The 23,957-nt window shown below is 48.8% G+C and overlaps 1 protein-coding gene across 3 annotated transcripts in view; it reads left to right on the top strand.

Moving 5' to 3' along the window:
- The window catches only part of SDCCAG8 (SHH signaling and ciliogenesis regulator SDCCAG8), a 261,877-nt gene extending 238,515 nt beyond the window's left edge, over positions 1-23,362 (top strand). The window contains exons 17-18 of one of the 3 annotated variants that reach the window (XM_007182438.3): positions 13,053-13,177; positions 22,842-23,362. In XM_007182438.3, the coding sequence (XP_007182500.2) occupies positions 13,053-13,152 (100 nt within the window). In that variant the 3' untranslated portion in view covers positions 13,153-13,177; positions 22,842-23,362. Of the gene's footprint in view, positions 1-13,052; positions 13,178-14,869; positions 16,567-22,841 lie in introns of those variants that run through there. The other 2 variants (XM_028166594.2, XR_009008858.1) reach the window with 2 other exon arrangements.
- The last annotated feature ends 595 nt before the right edge of the window (positions 23,363-23,957 follow it).

Genomic DNA, 23,957 nt, shown 5'->3' with positions numbered 1-23,957 from the left:
CCGAGCCGAGCCGCGAGGAGGACGGCACGCGGGGCCGGGCGGGGCCCGCGGCGGCGGCGGTGGCGGGAGCTGGAGCGCGAGGCCGCCCTGCCAGCCGCGGGCGCCCGGAGGGGGCCAAGCGCAGGTGTGGGCGCTAGAGGCGCACGTGGAGCCCCGCCGACGCTTCAACCCGCAGAGGCACAATCGCCCAGCGCTGGGTGGGGGCCGGGCTGGCGGCTCCCGGACGCGCAGTGGCCCGGGAGTGCTTTGCTTGGTGGGCTCTTTGGACAAGCGGGGCGCCGGAAAAGGCTCGTCCTGGGCGTGCACAGCTGCTCCTGACGCCGCCGTCTACGGAGTCTCACTAAAACTCTTAAGATGAATCCTTTCACTGGTGGCATCTAGGATGGGGGGGGAAACCTACCTTCTGTTTGGCAGTTGCTCTTTTCTAAAGCAGGAAATTATCTCTGGGGGTGACTTAGGTTACAGGGTCCTCCCATGGCTCTGTGGGTCAGGGGCTGGGAAGATGTTCAGCATCCTCCTGCCTGTACACCTCTTAGAAGGGTGGGGTGCAACCTAAGAGGAGTGGCGCTGCAGGGTAAGGCTGCCCTGACCACCACCCCTCATCCCCCAGCACACCACCCCTGCTGCCTCATCCCCTATGGTAATTGGCTATCAGGGCAGTTGTTTCTACTGCCCTTAACCTTGCCTCTCCCATCACAAGCACTAAGGAACGGCCATATACAGATTAAACGCTGGATGGATGATTTAGCACGTCCGGGGTTTTTTCTTCTTAAAATCTGGGCACTACTGCCTGTAGGGATTCCTAGTCTGCACAGCGGGCGCTCACCAGGAGTGGGGGTCAGGACTGGGAACGGAGTCCTGTGCTGTGAGGGACTCCGGTACGACACTGAGCCCACTGCCAGGGGCCTGCAACGTGCTGCCTCTTGTCACCCAGAGCAGCCCCCCGAAGGCCTCGTTTTCCCCTTCTTGTCTGTCTTTCTTATTCAGAGCCCTGACCCTCTCTGAGACCATCCCATGGTGATACTCCCAACCCTCTGAGATGAATCCTGTCTCCCTTGCTATCTCAAGGACTGCATATTTTGCGCACATAGACGACTTCTGCTTGGAGCACCTAAAAGTTGATTGATGACAAAGAGATGGGGCTAGACATTTTTATTCCAAAGCAGTCTCAGTGTTCTCTTTGCCACCTTCCTCAAGCCCACAGTAGTTTCCTGGGCTACGTGGGGCGTTTTGTTTACTTGTGGTACTTTAAAAAAATAGAGTAAGGAGTGTTGGAAGCCCGGACTGGTTCTCTTGCCACTTCTTAAAATTCAGAATTTCGCAGCCCAAACGTTAAACAACTGATTTAGCTGCTTCCTTCTCCCCCACGATGGCGCGTAAGTGGGCAGGATCGGACTTCTCTGCTGTTTGAGCCCGCTAGCAACCACATGAGCCCTCTGGCAGGCCTACTCACTCTGATCTGCCATGGACCCTTCTAGCTGGAAGAGTTATGCCATCATATTATCCCAACACTCATCACTGTGTGGAGGATCCCCTTTTACTACATGATTTATTACTCTTAGCAGAATTCCTTTGGCTGCAGGTTTTATTTCTGAGTCACTCTGTTCAGCTCAATTGGTTGCCTTCAGTTACCCTGGCAACCAGCAGATGGGGTTCTTTGACAAGGGTCAGCGGGGAGGCTGCCTCAGTATAGATGGAAGAGAAGCTAAATGAAAAAGCTTTCAGCACTGACAGTTCTATAGTGGATGACCAGGAGTAGTTATCAAATTACTTTTATTAAAACCTAATTAAATGTGTGTCAGTAAATGCGCCGTGGTGACTGAGTCTGGTTCCTTAGCTGCTGTGGGCTCACTCTCACTTCATCACACCTCTGTGACCAACTTTTTATAAGTATGAAATTATTTCCAAATAACTAATTTTTGAAAAGAGAGTGCTCGGGCTTAGGTTTAGGCCGGGTGTGGCAGGAGAGGTGATGTGGGTTTTTCTCCTAGAACTTCTAAGTGGCCTGGATTCTACTCTGCAAAGATTATGATTTTCAGCAGTTTTCATTCCTCTGTCCTGTTTTTCTTTGCACACTGGGGCTGTGCTCACCATGACTCTGCTTTTGTTTTACAAAGAACTGCTTAAGGGTATCTGAGGCTTAAGGCAAATGGTCTCCTACGTCCTTCAGAGTCTAAGATTCTTGCCATGTCAGCTCCTGTCCCCACTGTTTTCGTGGTGCGGATCCTTTATTCATGCCCAGCCCTCCAAGGGAATTACAAGCTCAGCCGGGTCAGATAGCACATGCTCTTTTAAGACTGCAAGGTAGCTACGCAGCAGATGTTCCTAAATGATCTGAGGGGAAACTGTGCCTCGTTTCCAGAGTCAGCTGTGTTTTAAGCAGTTGTTGGTCCAGCAGAGAGCCAGCGACCTTGTCAGGGACTCCAGGGTGCCACCGCCGGGGCCCTCCCTTGCCTCAGGCTCGCCCAGAGTCCTGTGGCGCCTGAGCCGCCGCCAGAGAGTTTTCCAAGCTGGTTTTGGAGCTTCTGGCCTCTGGTTCCTGCACCCTTCATGCCAACACCAGTCTGTGGTTCCCAGACCAAGGAGTCCTCAAACTGGTCGGTGACAAGGTAAGAACAGAGATTGAAAGTGCTTAGAAACTTTTATAGCAATTAGACAGTGCAACAGCATTTTTATTGTACTTCACAAAACTATCAGTCTGCAACAGAGTGGAAGTTAAAAAAGAACAATAAAAAAAACCCAAACCGGTGCTCTTCACGGAGAGAGGTAGAAAAGCACTGAGCTAGGGATTGCCTCCTTTTTCCCCAGCCTTTTTGGGGAAATGGGTCAACCATTTCCCAGTACGTTGCCCAGTGTGTCACCTTTCTCAAGGTCCTTATTTTTTAGTATGGAATAGAAGTCACGGCCTTTTAAAAAAAGGATTTTGAAATGCTGCAGAGCACTAGATCTGGAGTCAAGAGACATGGGTTTCAGTCCTAGATTTACTCTAGACAGTCTGTGGGACCTTGGACAGATCACTTGTACTCTCTGGGGCCCAGATTCACCATAATGGGCAGGACTGAATGACCTCTAAGTTGCCTCTAGCATGTCTAACAGGACCTGACCCTTTTGAAGAGAAGAGCAGGGGTCTTTTCCCCATTGCTGCCCTAAGCTGCCCCCTGCTGTACTCCACAGGCAGCCAAGGCTCATTGGAAATTTGAGAGAATGAAAAATTAAAGGGGCAGTACAGGAATGTAAATTGTCTTTACTGGAAATGTAAACTCTCCCTAGAATTGCAGGACCCTTAGAATGAATTCCTGCATTGAAATCATTATTGAAAAGGGTAGATTTGGGCAGAGGATATTTAAACAGCAAACCAGCTAGTGAAACTGCCTTAATTTTCTAAGTGAGGATAGCTGGCTAGAATGTGTTCCAGATTTCCGAGCACATGGCTTATTCTAGCTGATCTGTATGGCCACGTTAATGAGACGGAATTTCATAAAATGTGGCAGCAATTTTTAAGCATTGGAACAAAGTGTACAACTTTAATATGGCTTATTCACCAAATTAATTACCTAGAGCAGTAGTAATTAGGGTAATTGGGTTTTCAAAACTTCGACTTGGGCAACCTAGGTGTACTGTTATGACTAGATAGCTGGCGGTATTTGAGGATAGGAACACAGTAAAATTCTATAAAGTCATAGTATTGTAGAAGTTTGGAGTTCAAAGAGAACTTAGTCATCTTCTAGTTCAGGGGCTGGCAAACTTTTTTTTCTAAAGGGTCAAGTAATAAATGTTTTAGGCTCTGTGGCCATATGGTCTCTGTTGCAGCTCCCCAACTCCGCTGTTAACTGTGCGAAAGCAGCCGTAGACAATACGCCAGTGCACGAGCATGGCTATGTTTCAATGAAAGTTTATTTAGGGGCACTGAAAGTTGAATGTCAGAGAATGTTCACATCACAAAATACTGTTTTCCTTTTGATTTTTTTCCAATCATTTAAAAATGTAAAAAACATTCTTAACTTGCAGATTGTACAACAACAGACAGTGGACCAGGCTGGATTTGGCCTGTGGTGTGAAGTTTGCTGATCCACTTCTAGCTTATCCTGTCATTTCACATGTGAGGAAACTGAGATTCAAAGTGATCACACAATTTGCTTAAGTTTTTATGACTGACACCAAAACTTAGGAGTAGACTAGGATAGTTTTCATTTAGACAGTTGGCTGTTTTGATTATCAAAATTGGAGCCACGCAAAATACATTCTTCTCCAGAAGAACTCATTTTGTATGTGATTGATACTGTGAGTTATAGCATACCAGTGGTTCTTAAACTTGAGAATTCATCAGAATCACCCAGAGGGCTTATTAAAGCACATACTGCTTGGCTACACACCCCCCCCCCCAGGGTTTCTGATTCAGGAGGTCAGGAGGTATTCTTTGCTCAATTTTAGAAGTGGAGAACCTGAGATTGAGAGAGATCAAGCCTCTTGCCCAAGTAAAATAGGTAGTTTGTGATAGGATTTTGAACCCATGTCTCCTGTTTCCAAGTCCAGCACTCATTCATCTGTTCTAGGATTCTTTTAATTAAGTGACAGATTTCAATAGCATACTTAAAATTATTTGATTTATATGTTATGTTCTTTCGGGAACAAGGTTATTAAATATTAAAATGTACTTACACTATAGATGAAATTACAGGTATTACATTTGGTATAAATATTGTCCACTGGTAAGTGGTTTGCTCTTTCTGACACCATTTGTCCAGCGCCTTGCTAAGTGCTGGAGATGGAAAGCTGAACAAGATCCCATTCCTGTCCTTAAGCGTATTCATTGTTCAGTGGGGGAGGCAGACCAGCAATGACTGTAGTAAGTGTAGATGGGTGTTCTGGTGCGATGCGTGGGATAGAACAAGCTGTGGAGGGGTTTAGAAGGTTTAGGGGCTGATCTACAGAATCGATGTGGACAGAGAGGGAAGAGGCAAGGAAGAGTCCGAGACAGGCGACTAGGGGCGGTCCCACCCACGTGAGAAGGGCACAGAAGGAGGAGCACGCCATCTGTGGCTGGTCAATCCGGGCTTGTTAACCCCTTCTGGTTGTCTGAACTTGGGCAAATGACTAACTTCTCTGTGCCCGGCTTTTCTTATGCACAAAATGCAGATGATAAAAATACCTACTGTGTAGTATTGTTATGAGCATTAATTTAGTTACTGCCTACAATACTCCCTGGCCTTTAGTAAATGCTCAGTAAATTTTAGAGTACTCTACTGGGAATAGTAGAGAACTGAGTGCACATTTTACAGTCACAGTACGTGCACCTTTGAAATTCACATGTTTGTTAGCTGAAAAGTGTTCTTCACTTACATGAGGAAGCCCCTCTTCCAGGGAAATTGTGGGTCTGAGCATTTTGAAAACACTTAGCTGAGAAGGGGCTCTAGTCTGAAAACATTGCAGGACAAAAGACATTTTACCACGATCGCCACCAAAAACAATCAAGCAAACAAGAAAACCACCCACGGTAGTTTGTAGGGAGCTCCCAGGTTAAATGTTGAGTGAAACTAAAACCTCTGGTCAAAAACCACATATGCATGAGGTTACTGGCCACCTCCGGGGTAAGTAGGGGGCTGGGCTGGAGAAAATACATAGGGAGGGGTCCCACAGCCCTGGCACCGAGTTCACAAGTGTTCATTTGATTATTATGCCTCATAACTTATTTAGACACTGCATATATTTTGTATGTATCACATACAACATACAAAAATTTAAATATATGTATTCACTTGCTTTCACAGTATTCATAGCAAATGAGTGTCTGAAGCATAGGACCAGAGCTGGCAGCTTGCACTGCTTCTGTTTTGCATAAGATATTTTTCCCAGCCCACTCAGCTCCATAAAGTTGTTTTGTATTTCACCACTTGCTCCATCTTATCTTAAAGTCGTGCATATTTAAAAAAAAAAAAAAAAGTTGGTTGTGATTGTGCACGCGGGGTGTGGCAGAGAGCATCTCTGCTGGGCCAATAGAGATGTACCTGGGCCCAGCCCACATTCCAGTCTCCTTTAGTTGTATCTGCAACCTGGGCTTTGGAAACCTGGGCCTGCTTGTTCCCATTGTAACTGCTGCCCCTGCCCGCCTGTCCATTCCCAGGGAGCCTTTGCACAGGTGAGCCCTTGCTATGCAGCAGCGCTTCTCCTCTGAGGGGCCCCAATCTGCCCAGTGGTGGCAGGTCCTTAAGGAAATGGGCCCTGATCGGGATGGTGACCCCAGCCTGGGTGCAGAGTAGCCTGGAAGTGTCCTTCCTGTGACCGCCGTGCCCTGTGAGGACAGGGGAGCACCGGGGCTTCGCAGGAAGGGATGGCCTCCTGCCCCTGAGGGGTCCGGCCTAGCCACAGCTCCCCTGGGCGCCGGGACAGCACGGTGCAGACAGTGAGCGTGTCCTGGGGGTCTCTGGGAGAGGATGGAACACGTGCCCGTTCCGGAGATGAGGTACAGGCCTTGGGAAAGGAGCATCCCAATTAGGGATTGAAGTCTGAAAGCTGATGATTCCACTCTCTTTCCTGCTGTGCAGCACCTCTGTGTGCTTGGCAGGCTGTCGGCTGGGCTCCTCCTTGCAGGAGTGGCTGCTGTCTGAAAGGCCCCTCCACAGGGCCCTGGGGGCAGCCCCGCTCTCTCCTTCAGTTACTTCACGCCTTGTTCAGGAAGAGGCTCAAAACAAAGGGCCCAAACAGAACAAGAAATTGCTTCCTCTCAGAAGGACATTTATGCTGAGACCTGAACATTGAAAACCAGTAGTTTCCAGCCCTGTGAGTTAGGAGGAGTCACGTTCCAGGCAGAGGGGGGCCGCCAGCTTGTGGATGGAAGGAGCCAAAGGGTGTCTGGGGCCCACTGACCCAGGCTTTGCAGGGCTCGGAGAAGGGGGTGAGATCATCGGGAGGGCAGGTCGGGATGCCAGTGTCCACCTGAAAAGGCACCCCTTCAGGAGACACTGCCCCTGGCCCGCTCCCTCATCCTTCAGAGTAACTCCTGTCTCGTGGCCTCTGCCTGGGGCAGAATAAGGAGGCTGCTGAGCCGGAGGCCTCTCAGGCTCAGGCTCACCTCGCCTGCCCCCCTCTGCCTCTGCGAGAAGGGCCTGCCTGCTGCCCAGGTGCCTCCTGCCTCTGGAAGCCCAGCTCTGAGGATTTCTCTTCCCTCCTCCAGGGCGCCCTGCCCAGCGGCTCAAGCCTCTCCGGCCTCAGCACACCCTCCTGCCGCCTTGCGCTCAGACAAGCCGCTCTCTAGGATGGTCTCCCCTCTCCCGCCCCTGTGGTCAGCTTCTGCCACAGTTCCCTGCTGAAGGGCAGGCGGACACTCACAAGCTGCCCTGCTCCTCCTGCAAGCCTCTCTCCTCTCCCGGCCTGCATCCTCCCTCCCGTCATCCAGCAGTGTCTTCTGGCTCCGTGCCCTCTGCCAGCCTTGACAGGCGGCTCCTCCCCAAGTCCTGGGCCTGGCCATGTTCATTCTCGCTGCAGCAGAGGTTTGGGCCAGTCGGTGGTGGGGGCCTGGGTATCTGTAATTTTAACAAACTTGAAAATCTCTGCCAGGCTTCCCTGGCACGTTCACAGCCTTACCTCTCGGCAGGTTTGGGAGGCACAGCTGGAGATCCAGCCAGACGCTTCTAGGCCCCAAGCTGAATAACTGCTGGGGTGGTGAGTGGGCATCTCATAGGTACCTCACCCTGACCCCAGGCCTGTCCCTCCTCCCATCCTCTCTTGGTAAATGGCAGTGCCGTTGTCTGAAGGACAACATCCATTGTTAGTTTGGCTCAAATCGTTACTGGGTCCAGCATCACCTCCCTCCAAGCAGCCCACAGCCTCTGGTCAAGCCACACTGCACAGCTCAAAGTTTCCAGACACCATTGCCTTTACAGTACCACCTCCCATGTGGGAAGGCCCTGCCCTGGCCCCTGCCAGACCAACACCCGTTCGTCTTTTCACATCCCAAATTTCCAGCCGAGTGACCTTGGACTAGTCATATATCCTGTCTATGCCTCAGTTTCCTCATCCTTAAAGTGGGGATAACAACAGTTCCGGCTTCATGGAATTGTCATGAGCACTAAAAAGTTAATAAATGATAAGCACTTAGCACATAGTAAGCACTTAGTAGATGATGGTGATCCATTTCCTAGGTAGGCACAAGCCTTCCTGGTCCTGGCACTTACCGTATTGACCCTGTGGTTTAATGCCTTGGTGGTACCCTCAGTGCAGCACCCTTTTTGTCCCCTTAATTGGCTGGGAACCCCCTAAGGGAAGTGATCTTTTGTAATTCTTGACATCATGAGAACTGTTTACCAAGAGTTGGTTGGTTTGCTGAGGTAACTAACTCAGTGAATTAACCAACCGTTAACGGTGGTTAAGAACACCTGTACTCGGCCTAGCTTTGCCTCCACGCTCTACCACTTATTCCTTGTGTGACTTTGTGCAAGTTAATTGAACCTGTCGGTTTCAGTTTTCTCATCTGTAAAATGGGATGATAATCCTAGCCATACGTCTTAGGATTGTAGTGAGTTTTAATGGAGGAATAAGCTCAGAGGCTCAGTAAATGTTAGCTCTTGTCAGTGGTGGCAGCTGCAGCTATGGTTGGCTGAAGACTTGAACTTAGAAGCACAACAAAAATGAGAGCAGTAACCACCACGGAAAATAAAAGACAGCGTATGTGTCAATAGGACACCCCAAGAAATCTCTTTTAGCTGATGGTAATAAAGCATTCATGAATAGCGTAGGCTGGGTTGTACAGTGTTTGGGGAAGACTGTTACAAAAAATAACTTTTTAATTAAAAAAAAAATCTGTTTTCCTAATATTCAAAATAGGCCTTGAGAGAGCTACCACTGAAATATATTTCCGTAACAAAGTCCATTTTATGTAAAACCTGGGTTGTAGTTTGTTTGCTTTTTTTTTTTTTAACAAATGTGAGTTTGGGTTTGTTGTTGTGTTTCTGAGCTTGTGATTGACTTTATTGCTGCAATCAAGTGACACAATAGAGGCTGACTCTGAAAAAGGAAGGAGCATATTTTTTAAAGGGAGAAAAAACACTCCTTAGAGGGACTGCTTGGAGTTCAAGTTGAATCGGAGGGAAGCCATCCTTGGCTCTTCAGCTGTGAAGCTAGTGAGACTTCAGCCTCCTGGAGGGAAGGCAGGACTTTCCCAAGGGTCTTAACTCCTTATATCAGTGGTGCTTCTGCAAGAAAACCCGGGTTCGCTGCTGATGTGGGGCTCACACCCGGGGACTTGATTAATCTGGTCTGGGCGGGGCCTGGGCTCCTGGGTATCTGCTGCAGGGTTCCAAGGCCCACATTTTGCAGAACACCACCAGCTGAGCCTCATCTAGGTTCTGAGGGCTCCATGGGAGGAGGATCTAGGCAGGAAGTGACCCCACTTCTGGCGGTGAGCGGTGCGGCCAGCCCATGGCCGGCTGTTTGTGCTGGGAGAACAGGCTTTGGCTTAGCCCAGAGCCCTGAATCCGGCAGCCACTCTTTTCAGGAGCCCAAAAACACACACTAAACCCATCAGTCAGCAGGGACGTTATCTCACTGATCCATCCGCAGGGCACGGGACCACGTGGAGGATGACCACTCCTGGCGCCTTCTTGACTTTAAGCCGTGATGGTGTCACCTACTTATCACATGTTTCTGTTTCATTTGTTTCAAGCAAACTTGAAGTCAGTGGGCTGCTACCTCAGTAGCTCTTAGCCTGTGGCTCTCTCTACACCCAAGACTTGGCTGGAGGGGGAAAGCCACCTACGCCTGATGGTCTAGAGAGCTCAGCTGCTAATGAGGGTGTTTTTGCCTGTCTGGTTTAAACAGCAAAGCATTAGACTGTTTGCTTCTCAAGGAAAAAGTCTGTTCTCAACACCTGTGTGTCTTCAAAGGTACCCACTCCAGTGCTGGACAGCAGTCGCTGCTCAGATGAGCGGGTCAGCCTGGGCAGAATGTCCCCCTGCCCCTAGCTGGCTGGCCTGGCTTCTCTGCTCCCTGGGATGTCATTGCTTCTCCCAGCCTCTCCACGCTGAGGATTCAGTGGAGGAAAACTTCAGTTTGGTCTGATACCAGTGGGGTGGTTTTGAGACTGTGCTCTCAGGAAAAATTGCTCCACATAACAGCATGATGGATGGCAGTGGGGGCAGATTGGGCTTCCCAAAGCTGCAATGCCAAGGCTTCACCAGAGGAAACTTTTTTTTTCTCTCCTCCAATATCAGAAGGAGGGCAATGGGGGCAAGGCGGGGGGGTGGGGTGGGTGGGTGGGAGGGTAGGTAATGTAATTTATACAGTACGGAAGCAGGAAAGTGCTCCCACTTGGATGGAAGATCCTTGCTGTTGGTTGGGTTCTGCCCCAGCCTGATCCAGGGAATCGGGAGCCTGGGCGGGGCCAGACTGCAACCCAGGCTCAGGGCAAGGGAGACCCTGAACCTGGTCTCAAGTAGCTACAAACACAGGAAATAAGACTGCCTTGGCAGGAATAAAGACGCAGACGTAGAGAATGGACTTGAGGACACGGGGAGGGGGAAGGGGAAGCTGGGACGAAGTGAGAGAGTGGCATGGACATATATACAGTACCTAATGTAAAATAGATAGCTGGTGGGAATCAGCCGCATAGCACAGGGAGATCAGCTCGGAGCTTTGTGTCCACCTAGAGGAGTAGGATAGGGAGGGTGGGAGGGAGATGCAAGAGGGAGGAGATATGAGGATATATGTATATGTATAGCTGGTTCACTTTGTTATACAGCAGAAACTAACACACCATTGTAAAGCAATTAAACTCCAATAAAGATGTTAAAAAAAAAAAAATTTGGCAGAAGACCTAAATAGACATTTCTCCAAAGAAGACATACAGATGGCCAAGAGGCACATGAAAAGCTGCTCAACATCACTAATTATTAGAGAAATGCAAATCAAAATTACAATGAGGTATCACCTCACACCAGTTAGAATGGGCATCATTAGAAAATCCACAAACAACAAATGCTGGAGAGAGTGTGGAGAAAAGGGAACCCTCTTGCACGGTTGGTGGGAATGTAAATGGATACAGCCACTATGGAGAACAGTATGGAGGTTCCTTAAAAAACTAAAAATAGAATTACCATATGACCCAGCAACCCCACTACTGGGCATATACCCTGAGAACACCATAATTCAAAAGTAGACATGCACTGCAGTGTTCATTGCAGCGCTATTTACAATAGCTAGGACATGGAAGCAACGTAAATGCCCATCGACTGACAAATGGATAGAGAAGAAGTGGTATATGTATACAATGGAATATTACTCAGCCATAAAAAGGAACAAAATTGGGTCATTTGTAGTGAGGTGGATGGACCTAGAGTCTGTCATATGGAGTGAAGTTAAGTCAGAATGAGGAAAACAAATATCGCATAATAACACATATATGTGGAATCTAGAAAAATGCTACAGATGAACCGGTTTGCAAGGCAGAAATAGGGATACAGATGTAGAGAGCAAACATATGGAGACCAAGGGGGGAAAACGGGGCTGGGGGGGTGGTGGTGGGATGAATTGGGAGATTGCGATTGACATGTATACACTAATAGGTATAAAATAGAAAACTAATAAGAAACTGCTGTATAAAAAAAAAAACAAAAAAAAGACTGTCTTTGGTCCTTGCTCTCTCCAGAAACAGCAGGGGCAGTGGGCGGGGCATAGACCTATGGGCGTGGTCAGAGCAGGCTCCTACCTGGGGAGCATGCGCAGCGCCTGCTAGACCCCTGCCTCAGGTATTTCCAGTTCCCGCCTCTCACCCTTGCAATGTGGGACACCTCGAAGGAGCGGTTGTAGAAAACCAGGTGTGACTGAAAACCCGGAGCACAGAGTGTTTGGCGGAGAGGATAGGGCTGCAGACTGGGGTGCAGTAAGTGTGCCTTCTGGGGCAGCTTGAACAACCTCCTGCAAAACCCACTGGCGCTCGAGAAGGGGGTGGGGCAGGCGGTAGGTGCCATCTGGGAAATGGGGAGGGTTGCCCCCTGGCGGAGGAACCTGAGGAGAGCGTGAGTAAAGCACTAGGCCACTGTTGGGTTTCCCAGGGTGCAGTTTTAGTTTTACCTGCCTCCGGGTGCTGCATCATTTTAGTAAACAAGTCTGCCCACCCCTACCTAAGTCCCGAACGTCTGTCCTCGCAGATGTTTAGTTGTGCTCAGAGCCCGCCGGAAACGGGGCCGCAGGAGAGCTCGAACTGAGGGCAGGCTGAGCCCAGGGTCTGCAGAGCCATCTTCGCAGTTTCTGACTCAATGCAGGACATGTAGCCTGAAGTTTGTAAGGCATCTTGAGCTTTTAAAATCCTTTTCCTGTGAAAAGACAACTTAATTTCACTGTTGGTGCTTTTTGAGGACTGTGAGGAAGGGCATATGACATACCCAACTTCTTTCCGGAACAGTTCTGGGTAGTTGTTCAAGTCTAAATTTAATCCAAGGCCTACATTTCCATGGGAGAGTGTGCTACTGGTTGTAGGAAGCCGTCTGTGGACAAATGAGGATAATAGTGAATTAGCAAGTCTGGAGAGGAGAGCCCATCAGCAGAATGACAAATTTAGGATCTTTAAAGACATCTGGTCAGCGATGCCGGAGCTCGTGATTGACTGAGTGATTAATAATGGAAAACCCTTAGTTCAGTGTTTCCGCCTTCCCTCGCCCACTTCCCCAGCCGGGACCGGCTGTCTGCTCCAGCCTGCCAGAGACGTTTCCAGCTGAACAATGGAGGCATTTAGGCCCCTCATCTTTGACCTCTGGGAGTTTAAGGTTTGAGTTTTTCTTCAGTTTTATCTGTGTGCTCCCTCACTGACAGGTCACCGAAAAGACTCCCAATTGCCCTTCGTATCTGACACACTTCCATTCACCTTAAGGAGTACGTCCAAGGGCCTCACTTCGGGGTCACCCTGACTTCCAGCTCGTAGTTCAGTGTCAGGGGCTTCCCTCCGACACACAGAGCGCTGGAACGCAGGGAAAGGGCTGAAGTCTCTGCTCCCCAGCTCTCTGAGGCCTACTGCCCCCAGTTTTCAGAACCCATCCCTAATTCTGCGGTGGATTTTTCTCCAGGCTAAAGCAACTAGACAAGCACAGCCAGGCCACAGCCCAGCAGCTGGTGCAGCTCCTCAGCAAGCAGAACCGGCTTCTGCTGGAGAGACAGCCCGTCTGAAGAGGTGGGACGTCTGAGATCCCAGGTACTGTGCAGGGCGCCTCGCCCACCAGAGAACGCACCGGGGTACACGTGGTCTCTTCCTTGTTCCTTTTACAGAGCTGCGTCTTACCAGGCTAAAATCCCCGGGGGGGTCACATTGGTTAGCGAATAAGCTGGGAGGGAGATCTTGAAGACTGTGCTGGGCACAGTGGAGGACGCAGAAGTGCGGGCCCTGGACCTGCCCGCTTTAGCGAGCTAAAGTTCGTACGGGAGGACAGACCCACAGTGAAGCACCAAGCCACACGGAGTGCCGAGCAGCAGCGTGTAGGCACCACCGCTGAGGAGTGCAGGAGGCGGGAGAGTGGGGCGGGCTGCGGTGGTCAGGAGCCTTTCTGGAGGAGGTCGGCTTTGAACTGCCCCTGGGGGATGCGTATGTTTGAATTGGTGGAGGAAAGAGGCGCTCCCAATCAGGGGAGTGCCTGTGAATGGAACGTAGGAGTCTCGCTTTAAATCAGCTGGCTGATAATTGAGCTAGGGTTTGGAGTGCTTGCGGAGGGTGTGGCAGTGTTCCATAGATAACATGCATTAACTCTCATTACTCTTGAACAAGCCTGCAAGATTGATTATCCCCATCTCACAGATGGGGAAGCTGAGGCTCAAACAAGCGCATACAGCTAGCAAGTAGGGACACTGAAAGTGGAGCCTAAGTCTCACTCCTTAACAGACTTTGCCTGTTCAGGTTAGGTCTGGGGCCACCAGCAGGGATAATGGGGGAAAGAGTGTCCAGGTGAGTTTGGTGTAGGGAATGAAACCTTTTTTCCCCCCTAAATTGCTTCTCTTCCTGTCAGAGAGGCTGGGCTTTTTACCCCATCAAGCAGTTTGTTAGGATAATGAGGTGGTCCATGGGCTGGCCGAGGCCTCAGCCTCTAATTAGGATTGCTCCCAGGTGCTCCATGAGTGCCTGGGGGACGCCGTGCAAGAAGTGCTTGGAATGATTAATGGGAAAAATGCATCAGGAAATGAAAATGATGAGAAATTGTCTCATTCTTTTTTCAAAGTGACCATGTGCCCAAACAGATATCGAGGAGCCACTATCCTCTGAGTGATTTTTCCCACTCAGCCCACCAAACCCCTCTGCAAAAGCCCTCATTTGTTCCACAGATAGTAAATGAGCATCCCCAGGAGCCAGTCATTGAGCTCAGCCGGGGGACGGAGACACACCTGCACTGTCCCCTCCCAGGGCCTCTGAGGCTGCTCGCAGGGAAGGGTGGTGCACAAGCCACACGCCCTACAGTCACACAGGTATCTGGTATGCTTGTATAAGCATCATATAACATATAAATAAAGGAACATGGGTTCCAGGGCTTCTCACACACACCAAGATGGCATCTCTGGGAGAGGGGCCCAGGAATCTGCATTTTAACGAGCTGTTTGGGTAATTCAGTGAAGACAGTAGGGTTTGAGAGCCTCTGAAAGTGTTGGGAGGCAGAAAGAACAGAGAATGATTCCAGAATGCATCGTCATCCCTAGGCCCTGAACAAGTCATTGAAGTCTCTTCTAAGCCTCAGTTTCCACATCTGCATAGTGGGTACCACACCAGCCTAACTCAAAGGGAGATTGGAAGTGTTAAATGAGGGCAGCTGCGAGGTGCATGGCAGGTTGTCTTGCATATATATTACAGGCCAAAGAAATATCAGGGTTTTTCTTTTCCTCTCTCCTCCCCAAACTGGGGAAGGTCCTGGGAGAAGCACAGGTTGGGCAGAGATCCTGTGGGACCAACAGCCATGGAACGATGTTCACAGCTCTCACCCGGCTCCTCCAGCGTGTGCAGCCACCTCATCCTGTACCTGTGCGGCCAGACCTCGACCAGCACTCAGCTGTCTGGGCAGGTCCTTGAGGGGGGCCCTGGGTGATGCCAGCCAAAGGTTGGGGCCATCGGGTCTCCAAGACAGCTGGCGGGACTCAGCATCAGTGGGGCTCCTGGCCTCCAAGAGCTGAGAACGACTTCAGAACTTGGGTTGTGGAGAGTCTTCTATACAAGCTCTGAGCATGTGGCAGTTTCTTCTCCGTTCTGGACCAGATCATTATCCTGTGGGGTTTGCCTTTTAACTCCCCATCTGCCTACCTGACAGCCCACTTAGATCTTAACATGGATCATCAATGCTTAGAAACCTCTTCCAGGGCTTTAAAAACCTGATAATTGCCAAATGGATTGCAACATTTTTGTAAAATGCATTAAAAAAAAAACCCTAAAAACCTCAAAATTCTTCAGAAAAATGAGCAGGTCTTTTTTCCCTTGCCTGAAGCAACAGAAAGGATTTGACCATCCTATGCTATCTGAGACTGGCCCATCTGGCTCATCTCTAAAGGGATCTTTCAGATTCAGATATTGCATTTGGAATTATTTTAATGTGAACATGACAAAAGAAGCTTGGTAGAGAAAATGTTGGCTTTCAGTAGCAAATACTAGCATTCAAAGAGGAGGCAGGAACCCAGGCAAGCTCTCTACTCTCTAAACCAAAGGCCCACTCTTTGCGCCCAAGTGCGACGTTAGATCTGTTTCTGCCGTGGAATAAACTTGAACTCTGAATTTAGTTTCCAGGGAGCCCTTGAGGCTGCCATTTGACCCCGGCAGGTATTTGGAGGGTGCTGCCTCCCGAGGGTTCCAGAGTGACCGGCCACATCCACTCCACACCCACCCTTCTCCTGGAGAGAGTCCTCTGGCTTGTCTCTGGTTTCAGGATGGTTTAGCTAAAGGCTTCCATTTTCCCAGCCTGGATGAATTAAGCATAATAATTTTGCACGTCAAACTCTAAAAATCTCTATCCACTGGATTCTCAAAAGAGAATGGATATTTTCTGGCCTGGGCAGCTGCTCTGAAGCTGAGTCACATCCCTCCAATTTGCTCCTGTGCCTGAGCCCTGGGCCCTGAAGCAGATGACAAGCTCGGGTTGGCCAGTGGCCTCTGACAGGAAACATCTAGCCTGTTTAGGAGGCTTTATTATTCTAAATTGTTTCTGCTTAACTTCTGAAACATGCACAACAACATGCCTGGCCGGGGGGTGCTGCTCAACGTCCTAACTGCCCCTGTGACATTCTTTGGCCATGAGAATTCCCGTCTCCCCTGAAACGCTGCTGGCGAGAGTCGGGCTGGCCTTGTGGCCGACCCAGTGGACGTAGATCAGTTTGCTGATCGCCAAGTTCAAGGCTGCTCTTCTGACTTGTTCTTAGTTTAGGACTGATTAAAAACACTGGCTTTATGAATCTCCCGCTTCACTCCTGGGGAAAACACTTCTGGGAGACAGCTTTTGAAACATCATGAATTGCTATGTTAGTTCTTGTAGCGAAATAGAGACATGAAAACACTAACCCAGTCTTACTCCAAACATGATTCTCCTCTGTTCTCTTCAGGGACAGGAGTGGAGGACTGGGCCGTGGGAGTGACAGTGGTTGTTGGGGGGTGGGGACTTGAGGGGTGGTGTCCAGGATGCAGAACCTATGGGGCCCCAGGGGAGTCTTGGTAAGGCCTGACAGCTGGGAGCGGGGTCAGAGGTCTGTGACCCAGCGCCTGGGGCTCTTAACATCTGGCCAGGATGGGTGGCGGCAGCTGGTGAGGAACTTAGAGTCTTTTCTCGGGGAGGATCGCATCCGAGAGATGGGAAAGAATGGAAATTATCTGTCCACTTAGAGGACTGTCGTTTACATCAAGATTATTTTACTTGTATATTTATTTGGTGATGGATAAGGTTTCAGCTGATTTGCATTTTCTGATAGACTCTGTCCCAACAGGCTGTTTGATTCCGTCCTCGGTGTTCAGTCTGGGGAGGGATGCCTTTTTAGTCCCTTCAGATGCATCACTTTTACAGTTTAGAAAACAGCATCTGAAACCGACTTATTGGTGATTAATCAGTTGGCCCTATGACTTTTGAGCATTTTTGGCAGTGAATTTTCTTTCTAATTTGATTTAAACTTGTGCATGGATCCAGCAGACATACGTGATTATGTTCAAAATCATGGAGATTACCTCGTTCCGCCAAAGGATTCATGAAGAAAGCTGAAAACACGCACAAGAAACAAAGACACAGATGATGACGAAGGGAGGAAAGGCCCATTTGTGACCTGAAGGAAAGGGAGGGGGAGGCTTCAGAACTGTGAGCTCCAGTGAGGGCCGCGCAGCTCCTGCGGGCGCCTGCAGACTGAGCTGTAGGGTCGCCCAGCTGGGACTTGGAGGTGACCACAGAGTCTGTGGTGGTCCTTCCTGGAGCCCTGAGGGCTTCACCCAGTTACGTCGGCGCTCCCACGAAGCTAGCTACCTGCAAGACAGATGGTGCTTGAATAGAACAGCAGATACACTGAATAAAATAAATTAAAAAGCCTCCTCCTGAACCAAGATTTTTTGGAAAGAATTCTAAATAGATGAAAACAAACAATTTGATTTCAACCAAATTGTTGTTTTTTTGTTTTTATCCTGATTTTCACCCGAATTGTCAGTCTCAAAAATAAACACTGATACATTCCCAGAAAATATTTTTCAAATAAAAACTGACTCTGTTAAAGTTTGCCCTGATTCTTTCAAAACTGTGTACAAGACACTGTCAACCGAAGTGACTTGCATATTTTTTTAAATAAACTTGAACATATGCAGCGAAAATGTCATTAACTCCCTGCTGCCTGAGGGTTGTTAAAGAATGACGTAAGACCCCTGGCGCGGCATTTCTAACCTGGGGTCTGGCGACCCTCAGAGAAGCTTCCTCAAACTCAAATAGCGTAGTTTAACTTTTTTTCTTTTTGTAACTAAAGGCCCTGTGTGCAATTGATATTGAAAAGTGCGTACAGCTTCATTTAAGCCAGACTTGCTCTTCGTTAACAGTTAGTTCACTTTGTCCAAGAGTGAATAATTTCAGAATAAGACTCATGGAAGAAAAATAAATTGAATTTTACATTGCTTCAGATACATTTGCTCCACTTATTGCTTCCCAAGTCAGACATTACATTTTGCAATATAAATTCACAATCAAGATTTTAAAGGGAGCTAAATATTTTAATCCAATTAGACAAGTGAACAAAACACTGAATATTACATGTAGTGTAGATAAGTGGTTCTTGCCTTTAAAAGACTGTAATTCCGTCACATTACAACCCCAAATGTCAATGTTGTCTTTATTTTTAACGCTTTCAAACATGAGGCAGCCAGAGGCTCCACTCTCTGCTGTTGGTGACACTGTCTGTCCTTTGGGAATTCTTAAAATCTATTTACCATGGAAACATGGTGCGTATAAAGCACAGACCCCTGCCCATGTGCAGGGGAAGTGCTTGTGACTCATGAGATTCAAGAAAGCTGGAAGATGACACGCTGGGGATCCCGAGGGTTGTGGAAGGAGCCCCCGTGCCGGAGTGTGCCCTGGGGAGAAGCCGGCACAGCAGTCCCGCCCCTGGGCGTGCGTGGCCTCCGGCTCTGACCGCTCCTGTCTGTGCACAGGGCTCCCTGCATCCCCCAACGTGGCAAGTCCCGAGTCCAGATCGAGCTGCTGCTTTCCAGGAAGCTAAAGCGTCATTGTCCTCACTTTCTTTCTGCAAGGAAGTCTTTCCTGCCTCTACCGTTGTGTTTTTCTGGCTTCTGTAGTTCTCTTCCGATGTTGGAGCCCAGAGGCAGCAAAGCCAGGCCCCAGAGTCCAGGGAAAATGGAGCCTGAACTCTGCCTCCCACAGAGCTTTCATTGTCAGAGACCCAGCCAGGCAGCCGGGAGGAGGGAAGAATAAATCGAGGATCTGTGGTGGCGACCTTGCCGTGAACTCCTGCCCGTTTGGCAGCTGTGCTGGCCGGAGGGGTACACAGCTCAGCCAGAGCTCCGGTGACTCGTGTGGGGCATAGGCAGGCCTCTCCTGACCTGCAGTTCGCGACCTTGAGCCCCGTGCTGGGTGGAGAACTGCCTTCTTAACAGGTCAGTGGTCATGTCTGAGGCCACGTTTCCACAAAGTTCTGCAGGGGACTGGTGAGGACAAATTGGTGACCACCCATAGGTCACATGGCTGATTTATTCCGGGTTGCCTGATATATCTGATTCCTACTTAATCCCACAAATATCAAACACGGTTGCTCTTTCACTAAGCTGGTTGGAATAGCATTAAAAAGAGCCTGGACTTTGAGGTCAAACTGCCTGGGTTCAAATCTCAGTTCTGGACCCACTTCAGGTAAGTTTTTCGCTTCCACATCGCTCAGTTTCTGGTTAAAAAAAAATGGTAATAGAACCAGCTTCCTTTTAAAACGGAGCTCTCTGCATTACAGGGCCCAGAAGAGATGACCGTCCAGCAGGGTAGCACTGAGATCGCTGGAGGCTTGAAAGGGCCCCTTGGAGAAATCATTTAGCATCCTTTTTGCACAGATGGAAAAATCAGGCCCAGAGGAGTTTAGTGACTAGAACTGGCAAATGAATGGGCAGGGAAATGAACTTCCAGAGAGGCTGGTATTCATCCCCTGGGCCGTGGGCTGCATGGAAGGGGGAGGGAGGCCCCTCTCCCCCGGGGCAGCAGCCTGGAGCTGGGCCCCAGCTGAGAGAGCCGCAGAGCAGTGGCCTGGCTCCCAAAGTGGGGACACATGGAGGAGGGTACTGGTGGCTTCCCTGGAGCTGAGGGCCAAGCTTTGAAATGCCCCAGATAGAGGTTGGGGGAGGGATTCTATCTTCTTTCTTGAGTTAAAAATAGATGCTTTTCTGACAGAGGTATGAGGAACAGGTCCTTTTTTTTTTTTTTTTTTTTTTTTTCACTTGGCCACATAGAGACGGAAAACGTACAAATGAGCAAGGGAAAGAGCAAGAAGGAGGGATGTTCCATTGGGAGGGGCTGCTAAGAGGCCGGGTGGAGATGCACAGAGAAGAGACAGCTGATGGAGACACGGGGCAGGCCGAACTGTGAGCATCCGTATGCGTAGGGCCTAGCTGGTGCTGTGACGTCCCTGGGCTGCAGGCTTGGGAACAAAGCCGCAGAGAAGGTGCGGCTGGACCCTGCAGTGTGGTTGCTTGGGGAACAACTCAGGTCACCCAGAGAGACTCGTTTTTTAAACTCTGAATTTAAAGTTCGGAAACAAATTAGACACACAAGTCAGGGTTTGTGGAGAGAAGGCTCTGTTAGGGTCTAAAACGAGAACAAAGAAAACGGGTCACTGATAGCGGGCTTGCAGTTGGGGAGCATTTATATCGTCTGTGGACAGCACTTCAGAAGACCAGCTGCCAGTGTGCTCTCAGCCCTCCTCAATCTGGAGGGCAGCCACTGACACCTGCAGAAGTGGCCACACCACCCAGGGGGGTCCACAGCAAGGGGCCTTGGTGACAGGTGTGATGGTCCAGGGACGGGAACATGGTGGCTGAGGGCTCAAGCCACGGTTCACACCGCTGTGTCCCATCGGCACACACACCCTCGTCTCCCTTACAGCCTGACCTCACGGTGTCCACACTGGTGTGGGCAGTGAACCAGCCTTCTGGAAATAGGCATAGCTAATGTCCCTAAGAAGTGATGGCAGACGAGCCAGATTTTGGCAGTGACTAAAGATTCTGTCTCTCTGGACATGCTCCCTGCCTAAGGGGAAGAACTGAGAAACATTCTTTACTAAACATCCAGACATCCAAGGGTGACACCGAGAGCTGTTTAGCAGGAAGACAGGGACATAACAGGGTACATGATTCATTCAGTCACATCTGCTGAATGCTCACGACGGGTCGGGCAGTGAACAGTAAGTACTGTGATATGAAAGTGAGGAGGAATGCAGGGCTTTGCACCAAAACCAAATGAAAGAGAAAACCGACGGAGCCCGGGAGAGAAATGTGGGCTGACCCCTGGGCAAGTGCCAGCAGGGAATGGGCCGGGCGATGGGCAGTTCCTGGCGGGAACCGCGAAGACTCATGTGAGAACTGCCCGTTTCCTGGAGCTTGGTTTGAAAAAAATCCCACAGTACATTTCCCTTCTACTTCAGGTCTTTCCTGTTCTGTGTTGTGCATGTTACAGGTATGTGTCTTTTCTACCTCAAGTTCAGTTAAATTTTTTTTTTTTGAAACGTGCCTATTGCAGTTTATGTTTATTCTCGTATTCAAAGACGCCCTCGAGTCTCTAAAGTTAGACAGTAAGCCACCATTTCCAGAGCACCCGGTGGGCAGGCAGCCTGCCTGCCTGTGGGACGGGAGGGTCATTCAAGCCAGTCATTCACTGGATGAGTTCAGTCAGGACCGGAAGGCAAATCAGCTCTTGGAGATCCTGTGTTTGATGGGCAAATGGAGCTGGCGGCAGCCTCTGAAGACAGGGGGCGCCCTTTCTGCAGTGGCAGGGCCCTGGGGCTCCCTGGCTTCCTTGTGCTGCTCCAGGAGCCCCATGGGCGCCACGGAAGAGGGTCTATCCACCTCCCAAACCCCCAGAGAGATGCACACAGACACCACTCACTTCCTCACCACGCCCGGGGCCCCCCACTGTCTGAGAGCAGGGGCTGCACACCATACTCTAATTGCCCTGTGTCGAAACCCACAGAATTGCTCACTAAAAAGTCATGAGTGTCTCACATGCACTGGGAAATCTACTTGAAATGTAAACGTTTCCTCATTTTTTAAAAAAGATAACAGGCTGATTTTCATATTTTTTTCGTGCAAACTCTGACCTTGGACACGCTGATCACTCGTTGTCCTGTCTTGGAAATCCTCCACAAGTAATCGTGGCTTAAGTTGGGTAGACAAGAGCCCTCTCTAGTTCAGGAAATCTCTGTTGGGGAGTGCAGAGCCCACTTGTTTCTCTTGAAGATGATTCTCACCCAGCCAGAGACCAGATGGGGGCCCGTGTCCCTGCATTACATTCCAATTCATCTCTTGAAGTGAAAACTGGGATTTGGTAGTTATCATTCTAGCCCTCTGACTAGTCCCTACCATCTTAGTGACTTCACACTCCTGGAGGGCAAAGACCGTGTCTTAGTCATCTTCCCACACAGTACACAGTAGGTACTCGAGAAATGTCCTGTGCAATGTCACTATTTCCAGTGGTTTCTGACACCACTTCCTGACGTGGGTTAGACTACTTTGAACAGACGCATCCGCTAGGGCAGGCAGCAGTATTCAGTACTTTCCTAACTTGCGACTCCCTCAACCCAATTTTCATGAGCTAGTTTTGAAACATTTATTCCTGTTTAAAACTAGGAGACGACATACACTAAATTCCCTCTTCCAGCATGTGGTAGGTGGTTTCCATGTGAAAATGCCTTTATATATGTTAAAACACATTGTCTGCATCTAAACATTTGGAGGTGTTAGCTTGTTATCATTTCACCAGGAATTTCTTAGGGACACTTGGTCTATCCACATCCTGTTTTTTTGTCTAGCTTTACTCACTGTAATGTCTGAGCAATTTTCAGTAAACAGATTCTGGCACGAATCAGTGTCTCCTTTCTCCTGTCCACGGGGCAAGAGATGGCCCTTTAGCTGTGTCCTGTCATCAGACCACCCTTATTTAAGAGACACGCAGAGATCTGGAATATAGCTTGTTTTCAGATTTAAAGCATTAAAAGAGTTCACCTTATATTCCTACAAACTTTTCATACAATTGGTTACGTACAATTTCTACATTTTTTGCATAAGAACTCTCTACAAAAACTTAGAGGTTAACTAAACCAGTGAGAAGACAAATCACATTGAAGAACATGATCTATTTAAACTTACTTTTTATTATCATTTTTTCCAGTTACCCAGCATGCCACAATCTGATTGCTGACCTGGATGAAACAGTGAAATAAATGATTTACAAAGAGATATTTACATTCATCTGATTTATACGTAAGATGCCACAATGCACCGCGACCTTCCCAGTGGACCCCACCTTAGACTGCGGCGGGCTGCGTGGTCACCGCCACATTCGCTGCCGAGCGGTCCCTGCAGGATGGATGGGCTGGAGCTGAAGTCTGACACTAGATGAGGAGACCTCCTGGTGTATGTTTTCAGAAAAGGCTCGAAGTTATTATGTTTTTATATCTGCTCATTTGTATGCTCTGTTACACATGTGAATTTCAATAAATGAATTTTTTGAAGACTTGAAATGTTTCCTTTTTATCTTATAGTGATGAAAAAAACACACCAAAAAAAGGCACATATTTTAACTAGGCTAAAGGGTATTAAGGACCAAACCTTTCTTCCTGCCATTCATGTTTCTTTCCCTCTTGGTGAGATCTATATATATTATCCTTCAACTTTATTTGCTTTTAATCAACATCCCACAAGACTCCATTATTTATCATCCTGCTAATTTGTGCACAATCAGAAGACACCAGGAAGCACTAGGCATTATCCTCTCCACTCTGTTAACAACAAAAACAGACAAAAAGCATCTTTGGCTTGGTGTTGTCATGTGTCTTCTTCAGTATGCAGTAATTGAGAGGAGCCTAAAAATGTACTCAGTGAAATTACAAAATTTACTTAGAGTTCTATCAAACATCTGTACACAGATCATCATTTTAGTTTAACATAGTATCTCTACTATACACAATTAAGCCCTCAAGTGCTTCAAAGTAATAAAAATGGGCACTGAAAGTGTTGTGTTGTCCTTGAGGATGACAGTGGAACACTAAGGGCAAGGCTGCAGTGGGGACAGGTCCCTGACCGCAGGCTGTTCTCCCTGGCACAGATCTGCCATCATCATCACATCACACCCTCCTCCTCCTCCTCCTCATCACGGCCTCTCAGAGGGATGTGGATTAGGCTCTGGAGGCGGTGGGATGACACACCCGCAGAGACCATTGAGTCTCTTGAGCATGCACAAGGGTCAAGCCTGAAAGAATAGAACTTCTATTCAGATTCAGAAGTT

This window comes from Balaenoptera acutorostrata, chromosome 1 (genome assembly GCF_949987535.1).
Source record: "Balaenoptera acutorostrata chromosome 1, mBalAcu1.1, whole genome shotgun sequence".
NCBI classification, from domain to species: domain Eukaryota; kingdom Metazoa; phylum Chordata; class Mammalia; order Artiodactyla; family Balaenopteridae; genus Balaenoptera; species Balaenoptera acutorostrata.
This window is presented reverse-complemented; position numbering and strand designations above follow the sequence as displayed.